At 39.3% G+C, this 13,115-nt stretch overlaps 1 protein-coding gene across 7 annotated transcripts in view; it reads left to right on the top strand.

The window, feature by feature from the left end:
* caska (calcium/calmodulin-dependent serine protein kinase a) overlaps nt 1–13,115 on the top strand; it is a 515,992-nt gene that overhangs the window by 493,865 nt on the left and 9,012 nt on the right. For all 7 annotated transcript variants that reach the window (XM_078559724.1, XM_078559725.1, XM_078559726.1 and 4 more), the window contains 4 exons: nt 6,588–6,668; nt 6,795–6,875; nt 9,891–10,093; nt 12,649–12,732. In XM_078559724.1, coding sequence (XP_078415850.1) covers nt 6,588–6,668; nt 6,795–6,875; nt 9,891–10,093; nt 12,649–12,732 — 449 coding nt within the window. The remainder of the gene's footprint in view (nt 1–6,587; nt 6,669–6,794; nt 6,876–9,890; nt 10,094–12,648; nt 12,733–13,115) is intronic.

Genomic DNA, 13,115 nt, shown 5'->3' on the forward strand with positions numbered 1-13,115 from the left:
CATCAGGTTAGCTATACGTGATTTGCCTTTTACAAATCTATGCTAGCTTTCATTCATTAATCCACAATTGTCTATGCAATTGCTAATTTTATCCCAGTTTATCATTTCTAAAACCTTTCCTATCACTGAGGTTAAACTGACTGATGTGCAGTTGATGGGCTTATCCTTACACCCTTTCTTGACTAAATTTGTAACATTTGCAACTCTCCAGTCCTATGGCACCACCCCTCTAAGGGAGATTGAAAGAATGTGACCAGCACCTCTGCAACTTCCACCCTTACTTCCTTCGGTATTCTTGGATGCATTTCATTCGGCCCTGATGACATCAACTTTTAAGTATAGCCAGCCTTTCTAGTACCTCCTCTTTATCAATTGCTAGTCCATCCAGTGTCTTAACTATTTCCCCTTTCAGTATGACTTTGGCAGCATTTTCCTGGTAAAGACAAATGCACAATACTCATTTAGCACTTGAGCCATGCCCTCTGACACCATGCGTAAATCCCTTTTTAGTCCCTAATCAGGCCCACTGCTCCTTTTACTACCCTCTTACTATGCCTATAGAAGACTTTTGGATTTCCTTTTATTTTAATTGCCAGTTTCTTCTCATATTCTCTCTTTGCTTCTCATTCCTTTTTTTAAGTGTTAGGGATGGATTTGGTAAGCAATAGCACCTCCTAATGTTACGCTGTAATAAGAGTTCCATCATATTTTACTGAAAATTATACCCTTGTAATTTGCATTATCAACTTTATATGCAAGAAAATATAACTAACCACCCAAGATATATCACTATAGCCTGAGCTAAACACAGCTCAATCTTTGGCATACAGGTGCTTTATTTTAACTGCTAGATGAGGTGAGTGACAGATAATCATTCACAGAAACAGTGTAGTTGTTGACCTCATTCGGATGTATTTCAATCATGAATCTGGACGTAAGCATTAAGTTAAGAAAACTTACCCGCAATGAGTATTGTTATCCTGGACCAGACCCTCAAGTTTTTGGTAAGATCCAGTTTGGGACTAATAACATATTGTTTAAAGTTTGTGATTCAAAACATTTGCTAAGAGAATAAAGCCACAAGATTCCACAGGTTTTGAACAAACAAAAATAAACTTTACAAGATCAGAAAGACAAAACAATTTACAATATCTATCTTATGTATTCGAGGTTAATATGGGTACATGTGAATTAACAGGCAAACTGTGGTTGAGCACCCCACACTGTACAATAAATAGCAAATTCAACCAAGACAGATCTCTCAAATTTCTGAAGAGCCTGCCCAGAGGTCAGTAAAAATTATGGGAAAAATTTTTCCCCCCGTTGGGTGGGGGGCGAGCGCAAACCCAATCAGCGCCCCCGATGAGGGCCATGCCGCCGTTTAAGGCCCGCCCACGTTAATGTGATGCTCGCTCAGCGCTCGCTGAGCGCTCCCTGTTTGGTGGGGGGTGGGGGATTCCCTGAGTCAGGGCCTGCGCATTTTCACGCGTGCGCGCAAAAGAGCACAGAAATCCCCCAAGGCACAGATCAGCTTGATATTTAAAAACTGAAATAAAGTAATTAAAAACTTTTAAAATATGTCCCCTCGTGTGACACTGTCACATGAGCTGGGACATGTCAAAGAATTATTTTTAAAATTTTAATTAAATTTTAAAACACTTCATGAAACCTCATCCCGCCCGTGGATGAGGTTTCATGAAAACTGCGAAGGCCGCCTGGGCTCTTTGCCTGCCCGCCAGCCTTAAGATTTGACGGGCAGCAGATTTAATTTCTTAAATTAGTTTTTAACAGGCCTTAATAGGTCTTTGACAGTTCGGCGGGCACACAGCTGACTCGGCTGCGCGCCCGCCAAACTGGAAATCTGAATGACGTGCAGTGATGTTGGGACGCCCAACGTCACCGCATGTCATTTTACGCGCCGGCGAGAGAGCCCCTCCTCCGCTCACTGACCAGAGAATTCAGCCCTGTGAGTCAACCAATCTTATTGAAACTCTGTCTCCCCCAGAGGGAATCAACATGACCCCAACTATTTAAATGTAATGGTCTTCAAGCTGCTTTAGTTGTATTTATCCCATTTTCTACAGCTCAACTTTAATCTTCCCAGAACTAAAACTTTCCTCTAAAATATTATTATGAAACATGAACTAGGTATTTATAACAGTACCCAAGTTCAACTGTTCACCAGAGCTGATAATCAGAGTCTGCTTTGAATTATAAACCGATGCTCTACATCTAAATTTGTATATACCTAATCTGTGCTGTATTGACACACCTTTGACAGCACACAACCACTGATTGCTAAAAGTGGGATCACAGCCCATGGGCAGGATTTTCCCCCCTGTAGGGGGCGAAGTTGAAGGGCGGGCGCGCACAGGTGCACTTCCGATCGGCGCCCCCAACCAGGGGCACGGTGCCATTTTACGTGGAACGGGCCAATCAAGGCCTGCCCAGCGTGACATCCACACAGAAGCGCTGTGCACTCCCTGTGCGGGCGGGGGGGAAATCCCAAAATCGAGAGTGCGCTCTTTTGCGCATGCACACGAAAGAGCGCACTCATCTCCCTGAGGCTAAGTGCTGCCACAGGGAGATCGGCTCTAAATGTAAAAAAGCTAAAAATAGAATAATAAAATTTCCCTACCATGTCCCCTCATGTGACATTGTCACATGAGTTGGGACATGTTCATAATTTTTGCAAAAACTTTATTAAAATTTTTTAAAACCTACATGAAACCTCATCCCGCCTGTGGATGAGGTTTCATGGTTTTTCTAATTCCTGCTGGAGCTCCTGGCCTGCTGCCAACCTTAAGGTTGGTCAGGCAGGTCCACTAATTAGTTTAATTACTCTGTCAATGGCTTCAATTGGCCATTGACAGGCCGGCAGGCACGCAGCTGATTTTGCTGCGCCCCTGTCTACCAGAAAATTTAAATGGGGCATGGTGACATCGGGCCTGACGTCACCTCACGTCATTTTACGCGTCGGCAAGCAGGCCCCGCCCCCCGCTCGCCGATGGGAAAATCCTGACCCATGATACAATTGCCACAAGCTGAGAAAACAGAGAACAAACAGAAACTTTATATGCAGTTACATAGAACCTAGTCTTGAATGTATTACAGACTTAATAGTCTCAAATTGGCCTTGGGTTTGTATGCATATTTGTGATAACACGATCATGTACATACTACTCCCAGAAAAAGTCAAAACTGCATCTGTCGATCAGCCTAGCTGTCTGTTATTTGATCTACATAGAATTAGTTAACTCCTTTTGCAATCTAATGTGTTTGTTGCCATTCTGTGGATATTAAGATATACCTTCCACACATTGCATTTTATTTGTAATGTAATATTTGATTTGCTTTAATGTGGGTTTTTGTGCGTTTTAAACGTTTTGGTTGTAATTTAACAATACAATGCAACATTGCTTAAACAATGATGCTTATACATTTTTCATGCTGTCTTCCACCTAATGGCTTCTATGCATGTAAGTAACTGTGACTGATGTTAACTTTTCTCCCTTATTCCATCATTTTTTAAAATTTTTGTTTCTCTCATCAATATTTAAAATTAAAGCTGCATTATATTTTGTTGGAAAACCCAGTTTCTTTATTAGCTTAATGAAGATCAAACTTTTGAAAAAAAAATTTTTATTCATTCATGGGATGTGGGCTAGTCCAGCATTTATTGCCCATTTCCAATTGCCCCTTGAGAAGATGGTGATGAGTCGCCGTCTTGAACCGCTGCAGTTCATGTGGTATAGGTACAGGGAGGGAGGGAGTTCCGGGATTTTGACCCAGTGACAGTGAAGGAACGGCAATATATTTCTGAGTTCAAATTGATGGAGGAACCCAGGAGTGCAGCAATTACATTCCTCACTTCACTTATGTCACTGCAGGTGTGATGTCGATCAGCAAATTTGCCAGCCTATTAACCTTGATCAGAACTCAACAAAACCATTTGGTGGACAATAAAAGAACCCTGAACTTCTGACACCTCACTCACTTAAAATGTTTTCTCTGTCATCTGTTCAAGCAGTCGCATTAAATGCGAGCCCCACACCTCAGCTTATTCTTTTCCCTCCTCTCCCATTCCTTGCCCTCCCATCCCAGTACTGTAATGACATTTTGTGTCGGCCCTCCAGTCAGCTGAGAAAATGGCGACATTGTTAGCAGTAATTCATGGTGGAGTGAGAGTACAAGTTGCTTGAGGAAAGGTGGAGTAACGAAAATACGTATTCAGGTTCTATTTATATGTCTGCTATTTAGTTATCTTCCATATTGAAAGCGACATACTTATCTAATTACTTGGTTCTCAGACTTTTTGGTTGAAGGGGCTCCATCTATCCAAATTATAATGCAATACCCATAATATGAAAGTGCTGCGTGTAAAGAATGTTTTCATGATGCTTTTTAAAAATCAAGTATTTACTTACATATATCAGCGAGATGGGTGTGCTTGCTTCTCACTGCAGAGTCTGTTTATCCTCAGCGAAGAGAGCAGGAATATGGGGAGAGCAGAACATAGAGAAAATACTAAGGAAACAGGAGAGAGCAAGAGCCTGGGGTTAACAGGAGCACTGGGTCAGCAAAAACACGGAAAGAGCAAGAGCACGGCATGCTTCGGCTGCCACTCGTTCTTGCTGTATATCGCGGCACTGTCACATTATTTAGTGGACCCCCTGAAAAATCTCTACGGACTGCCAGAGGTCTGTGGACCCTGGTTTGAGAACCACTGCTCTAATTGAGAGCACTACTGCAGAAACATTTCTGCCACTGTGACAACTCCTATGGTAATATCACACTGTAATGGCTTACAAATGTTCAAACTGCGGAGAAATGCATTATTAAGTAAACATTAATGATCTTAATTAGCTACACTGATTTAGGACGTGTAGGCTAAATGCTTGTGTCAATGCATAATAATACATTAGGAAAATATAATGCAGCTTTAACTGAATGATGGAATTGCCATGTAAGACTCAATTTCCCTGTAAGTACACCAGAAATAACGATGTTTATTCTAATTTGCAACAGCAATAATGAACTCTACTTTTCACTATGAACTATGTGACTTTAAACCATTAACAACTCTGGTGGCATTTCCTTTCATAAAATATTGTGACTGAAGATGAAGTCTATTGTGTCTTTACCACTGACCTTAAAAATTGGAAAAATTATTATTGCAGATGGTGATGGCTCCTGTTGAAATATCTGTTCTGTTTTGTTTTATTAGTATTTTAAGTCATTTCTTTATAGTTCAATTTATTTGAAGAACCTCAAACTTCCCTTCATGCCTCTTACCTACCTGATACAATTCATTTGTCTCAACTAGTTGCCAAAAGCCCTCCCATTACTCTAATGCTCCCCCCGCTTCTAACAGGATAATTATGTTATCAGTATATAAGAGAGACTGGAACCACCCAACTTCCCAGTAGCTTTCCCTCAATCTGTCTTTGGCAAGACCAGCAGTATATCAAGTGGGCACTTAACAGCTAGGAAAGGAGAGAATCCTGCAGACGAATTAGTATTTAGAAGGGGCACACATTGATGAATGTTATGGAATCTGCAGCACGTCCATTTTGTTGGTGCATTAAGTCCTCCAGGTCCCTGCCAACACCAACTGGGTAGCCCCAGATCATGCAAGCACTTCTTCAAGCCCTGGCTTGGAATTGTTCTAAAGTGCTTAATTATTTAGAATGGTTCCATGTATGTGAGTAAGGTTTCAAAAGTTGAATTCAACGTATGTTTCAACTTACTTCTTTTTCTAGTTGCCCACTTAAAATGTACTTTTGAGACTATCTGTTGAGTTTTGCATTTTTTCATATTAACCTTTGTGGAAAAGTGAGTTCTTTTGCAACTTTCCCTCTCTCCAGGAACAAAAAAAGATATCCCTTCATTTCTTCTGCTTGATTGCAGCTTAGATTTTCTTCAGAAGCTCAATGCCATAAAATGTCAATTGGCACTAAGGAAACTGCCAATAAAAACTAAGTCCAGTAAAAGTACTTACAGAAAAAATAGGAGTCTCTATTTCATTCTTGTAACTGATTAAGGTGTTCAGCAAAATAATAGGTCATTCAAGATACATTTTCCCATATCCAGGAAGTTTGCTGTTAAAAAAAGTTAATGTTTGATGATGTTGTTTAGTTTATATTATTTTTAGTTTCTTATTATGCTACATATTATTTACAATATGCAGGCTTATCCCATGAAAAGCAATTTTACTGTAAACATAATGTGTACATACAGCATCTTACAATCAATCATTTTGTTTTTCACTAGATTTCATCTAAAGAAAAGAATCATTCCAGTTTTAGTAACACCCGTTATTCAATTGTATTATCAAATACATTTCATCTCATCTCATTTTTTAATATAACAAGTATTTAATCACAGAACAACTTGTGTTATACTGCAGTTGCTTTAGAATAAATGGTAATTATTTTCAATTTGGTACATCAAATCATAACAAATATGAAACCTCATCTGAAAATTTCCAGGGATGCTAAAACTTTTCCCTTGTATTTTAGTTGCTTTGTAAAACAATTGTAATGCTCATGAATGCAACTTATTCTCTCAATGGGCTTCCCTTTCAGTCTTTGACCAACTAGATCTTGTTACATACGAAGAGGTAGTAAAACTGCCAGCCTTCAGAAGGAAGACACTAGTGTTACTAGGTAAAAAAAAAAATCATAATTTAGTACGAAAATTGTGGAATGGCAATTACAAAACAATACTATTTAAATTTATTTTAAAAGTGAATAAAGACTTCTATCATTTTTGCCTTTTTTTGTGTGGAAAAGGTGCCCATGGAGTAGGGCGAAGGCACATTAAAAACACTCTGATCACAAAGCATCCAGACAGATTTGCGTACCCTATTCCACGTAAGTGGTGGTTTTTGAAATGTTGTGCTTGTCTGAAGTGATTAGTTGTTAAATTCTTAAATCAAAGTTGCCGTGGTTTGTTGGACTGCCATAAATGTTATATATGATGCATTGTATCCACACAAGCATAGATGATCTTTCTCGCGTGAAAGATCAAAACTAATACCATATTACAAAGTCTTAAAGGTTTGTACTGCCATGCATTTTCATCCAAATTGGAGGATGGCCTATGCTATGGAATTCTCACAATCAAAGTCAGTGGTCTTCAGAGTGAGTGTCAGACACAAAAATGGGCATTGTTGGTATTCTATCATCACAATGATGCAGTGTCTCCATCTTTTCTGGTTCTCTCTCTGATGAACTGGCTAAGAACTGACACAAACCCCCCCCAACTGTGATAAATAAGCACAAATGTATGCAATCTGAGATCAAGTTTTGCTTAGCAGCCAATTTATTGTACATACATTTATATGTTTGTTGTATATATTTTAAGACTGGTAAATGATTGTGTTGAACTCTGTCCAATGCTTTTCCAGTTCATTAATTACTGGGTTTAATAATAACTTCAAGTGACATCACTGCGGGATATTTGTAAATGTATTTTCTTCCCCGCCTGATGACAGTAATGGGATACAATCCCACAGGGGCTAGTATAATCTCATGCTGTGTCTTGGCCTGTAACTGAACTGTTGTTGTTTCACAACAGAAAGATAGAGAGAAATTTAGTAAAGTCAATAAACTATTTTTACAAGGGATGAGTGGACATTAGTCCAAATCTTGCTAGAGCAAGGTATCTTGCTGTATATCCTGCTAGACATTCTCCTGCACTCATCAGCTTGAAAAATTTTTTAACCTCTAAGTTAGCGGAAGTAGGAGTTGATAATAGTGGAGCGAGGGCAACTGGTACCTTAGGGAATGACTGGGTCAACAGCTGAGTAGTGTAAATCGACCAGCAAGTTCTGGCGATTTGCAAACATGCCGTATCTCCTCTTCACCTGAAATTACTGGATGTTATGAGCATTAAAAATGGGGAGCATTATTTTCAAAATTTGGGCCATAATTAAGCAATCCTGTTCTCATTGAACTTCCTGGGCATTAGGATAAATCAGTAAACTTAAATAAAATGACTTCTGTTATTTGTAGAATACTAATAAAAAAAAACAATCAAAATATTGGTTGTTTTTCAGAATGTGATTTAGCTCATTTCAGACAACAAAGCAAAAGATTCCACGGTTGGTCTCTTCCTTTGGGTTAGGGACGGAAAGAAAAACCCAGATTCCCACTGCTGAGCACTACCTAGTGGATTCTGTTAAAAAGTGTGCCAGTCCCCATTATTGAATAGCCTTCTGTTTACCTCACACAAAAAGAATAGCTAATGGGGAAAGGCACCTTCATGAACTACACTTATCCAAAATCCTGCCCGTATACTAACTCTCACCATGGGCTGGATTATTTAGGTCCCACCAGGGACGGGCACAAGTGGGCAGGGGCTAAAAATCATGCCGCTGGCCAGCATACCAGTTCCACGGTTCCATCCTGCTCCCGGGCCATTTTCCCAGAGGCGGGACAGGGGTGTTGTGGCACAAATACCCTCTCACATTCAGCGGGTGAAAATTGTCCCTGCTAATGGCCACTTAAGGCCAACTATTGAAGGCCAACTAGCATTTTCAATCTCTCTGTCCCCACAGATAGAGGGGGACTGTGCACCTGCCTGGAGCCAGCCTCCCAGCAGCAGACCAGGGGGCAGGCAATCTGGATAGGCTCAGATCCTATCCTAGGTTCAGCTGCAGCCTTAGGTTGTCCTGTGGAGGTGTTCTGCCAACACCCCCCCCCACCCCAACCACCACCACCTCAAAGTGGTGGCATAGCTGCTGGATCCCTTTTCTTCATTTTAGATTTCAAATGGCTTGAAAGAGGGCGCCTCCCTCATTTGCTTGCAATGGCATCCTGCTGCTGCTTCCAAGCTTGAGGACCTCCTGTTGGGCCCCCGAGTTCGCGAGCCACCCAACATTCTTAATTGGACAATAAACCTGCCTTCTGGCCACTAATTTATCAATTCGGGAAAATCACAGGTGAGGTCACAGGTGACCCCACAGTGCGGGCTTCTAACCCCCATTCGAGCCTGCCAGCGAGATCCTGAAGCCTGCAGTGAAAATTCTGCCCCATGTCTTACTCACCAATCACTTCTGTGCTCGTTGACTTATATTGGCTCCCAGTTCACCAACATCTCCAACCGGGATCTGAACACTAGTATGAGAATTTTCAGTTGGAGATGATATAAAAATAACATCTCCAACTGAAAATTCTCATACTAGTGTTCACATCCCTTGTGGCCTCAACACACCCTACCTATGTAACCCCCTCAAGCCCTAAACCCTTTCGGACCATTGTGTTCCTCCAGCTGCAGCTTTTTCTACATCTTCTGCTTCTTTCATCCACCATTGGTGGCCATACTTTCAGCCATTTAGGCCCCAAGTTCTCTCCCTAAACCTCTCCACCTCTCTCTCCTCAATTAAGATCTGCTTTAAGACCCTACCTAAAGTATACCCGTTTGACAAGACTTTTAGCCACCCTTCCTATTGTCTACTCTTTTGACTTGGTGTCATTTTTTTATCTGATTACACTCCTGTGAAACACCTCTGAATGGTTTTCTATGTTGAAGGCATTATTTAAATAGAATTCATTATTGGCATGATGGCACCCAGCCTCATGTCTCAGCATTTCAGTACTCTCAGATGTGGAGAACAATATAGTATATTTGTTTATAATATATGCTACGGCTAAATCACTTAATGTTATGCAATTAATAAGATATAAAAATCTTCAGATGTGGTCATATATTCATTAGGTTTCAATGTAAACCTGTAAATGTCTAGAATAAAGCTTAATATAGTTTCTGATTTAAACTGCCCTGCTTCCAGTGAAGAAATGTAGCTTGAGGAGCCAGGCATGAGTTGGAGCCTTAACTTGTACCAGCTACATCTCTCACTAATATAAGATTATTTGTCTTCACAGACACTACCAGACCTGCCAGAAAAGATGAAGAAAATGGTAAAAATTACCATTTTGTTTCACATGATCAAATGATGCAGGATATTTCCAATAATGAATATCTGGAGTATGGCAGCCATGAGGATGCAATGTATGGAACAAAGCTGGAAACGATACGCAAAATCCATGAACAAGGACTGATTGCAATACTAGATGTTGAGCCCCAGGTATTGACGAACAGTTGATGGTCAGTTATGGATAAGAACAAAAGATTTGAATGTGAAGATTTCCTTTAAAGGCCTTGTTTATCCCACAGCCTGGGTTTAAGGAGTTTAATGTTATTAATGGATTAGCCATTCATGTACAATTTGTAAGAGCCATACTCTGCATTCATGTGCCTTTATTGTTTTTACCATCAAATATTTTCTTGTGGATGGATGAAAGAAGAAAAACTATGGTAATATTAACAAAGCATTTAAATACATTTTATTGCTTATTTTCCATTAATTGCCTTACACATGAAAGAAACACTGATTTGTTTTTGGACAAATATCTGGATAATGTAGCTATAATGTTAAAATGTATCTTGTAATTAGATAAAATGCCAAGTACAGTACAAGACTCCTCGGTGACCAAAAGAATTTAATAAATGGTGGCTGAACCATTGAAAACCCCTTAGTGCTGGGTTAATTGATTTCATCTGAGTGCAGTAGGGATACTACAATTGGACTCAATCTCATAGATCATAGAGGTGACATTGGAACAGTTCCACCCTCCTGTCAGTGTACAGTGACCTCTGGTGGAAGTGCATGTGTATGAACTTTGGTTGAGGAAAGGAATGGGCTTACCCAATATTCTTTGGGGGCCTTTGCAATCAAATAGCTCACTATCGAGGTGTGTCTACCTGGGTGAGGTATTGGAAGACAGCAAGCATCGTGCTACCTGTACCCCAGCAGTAGGTAATGCTTTCAGGAAAGGAGGAGGGGGAAAAAATAACAAAACTACATTATGAGATACTATGATAAAACAAAGACAACATTTTGCTGATATTCATTTAATCATCCGTTCTTTATAGGAATTTGCTGTTTTCTAAATTTTAAAATGTGAGATCAGGCCAACTCTTAAATTTTGTGACTTAAAACTGTGTGCCTTTTTCTACTAGATTAGGATTGTTTGCAATGCTGATGGGAATCTAAAATGTGGCATATGAATCTGGACCATTTTAGTAATAGCTCTCTGCTTACTTCATTTAAATATTCATTGAAGCAACAAAATGAATCAATGCAATGTTCTTACTGGTAATGAGAATAGATTTTTGAAGAAACTTTTGATTTGCCAAAGGCCCTGACGACCAAACCAGTGTTGAGCCATGCAGACCGGGAAGATCCCTTATTTGATTCACAAATTAATTGATCTTACATAGGGAGACCTAACATAAGCACCCCAAGGGTAATGAGACAGGGATCCCCAGCTCTTGATTACAATCAATAGACCCCACCCTGCTAGAAAATATCACATACCTATGAGCGTGGTTATGAAGCCCTTCAATGCAAACAATCAGCCAAAATCTGTTCACCAACCTCACACATGAAGAATCACCACTGACACCTAAAACACAATACATGCAGGAGCCCAGCGTCTGCAGGTCTTTTCCTCAACACATGTTACAGCCTTGAGGATGAAAGGGGGTCGAGAATACTGGAGTAGAAAAAAATATAAAATAAAAGCAAAAAACTGAAAAAAAATGTATATTTTGAAAACCTTCAGAGCAGCTGCTGCTTTAATTATATTTCCAGATTTTCTATATATTTGAATAACAAAAGCTCTTAAGGTGATTTTAAAACATATTTTAATCGACTCTCAACAATGTAGATTTATGTCAAATCAAGTTTTATTCAGTGCTTTATGTACAGTGGATCATAGGAAGAATTGGAATGTTGATGAGATTTATTGTCCTATTAAAACAAAACTAATCACTTTGGAGTAGATGGAAATTCGCAATAAACACTCCCATGGAGCCACTAAAATTTATCAACGCCTATCCCAGTAGGACATCTGCTTTACAGATTTTTAACAAAATATGCTAAAAGTTGGTAAAAGTTTTTCCAGTGTTCCGTAAAGGTAATGAGGATGAGGTTCTCATTTGGAGAGGTTAAAAATTAATTCAGTTCCTCTAAAATAAGTAAAAAAAACAAATTGTAACTCTCATTTTATCTGCTGCTAGAATTTGTCGAGAGACTACAAACTAATTAAGAATAAGCATATTTACAGTCCCTGTTACCCCAGTCAGTTCATTCTGCTTCATCTTAATTTACATATTAGCAATTTACTCTGTTTCAGGGAATAATACTGATTTGGTCATTGACAGACTTCCTGGAGTGCAGACCAGAAAATGTTTCCTGAAATGTAGTTACCTTGTGGTGCATTGTGTGCAGACAAAACAATATGTCCTGGGTTCCTACACAAAAATCAAGTAGTTTTTCTAAATCTGAAAAAATGATGGGTCCACTATTACTTTAAATATGTTTAACATCATGTGTTCTTGTTTTCGTTAAATTTCATCAAGTGTATAGGGGACCAAATAAGTGAGCTTTGCCCTTGATGCAGACAAAATTCCATTTTCTATGAATGATGCACTCTGTTCTTTTACTGGAGCTGAGGGGTTCATGTGTTGGACATTTGTGTGAATGTAGTGTATGAGATGTAAATTTAACCACATCGCTAGTTTAGTTTAATGCTCAACTCAAGTTTACTGATCCTCTTAACTCTTCATCCCATACAGGCACTGAAGGTTTTGAGAACTGCAGAGTTTGCCCCATTTGTTGTTTTCATTGCTGCCCCAACCATCACTCCTGGCATGACTGAGGTAAGGCAACAACTCTTTAGCTTTATCTTAGTTTAAATTTTATGGATTTTGTATGCCTTGCTTGATATTTTAATCTTTCACTGAATGGGAATTAATTGACCTATAGTGGTGATCTTTGAATGCTTAAATGGATATCCAATTACCGATTTAATATTCTGACAACGATTCCATATGCTTCTTAAAAATTCGTTCTTATTAAACTGTTTGAACTTGACTCTGAGCCACAACTATAATTGAACAAAATGTCTTTTGCTGACCAGAAATGCTTTGTTTAGCAATGGTGTTAAGTTTTTCTCCCAAAGGTGATTTTTAACTGTTGCTTTCACTGTATAATGGATATGCAAACCTAATTCAGTTTCAAAAAGATAACATTTTTATGGTAC

The sequence above is a fragment of the Cetorhinus maximus genome, chromosome 16 (assembly GCF_964194155.1).
Source record: "Cetorhinus maximus chromosome 16, sCetMax3.hap1.1, whole genome shotgun sequence".
Taxonomy (NCBI): Eukaryota; Metazoa; Chordata; class Chondrichthyes; order Lamniformes; family Cetorhinidae; genus Cetorhinus; species Cetorhinus maximus.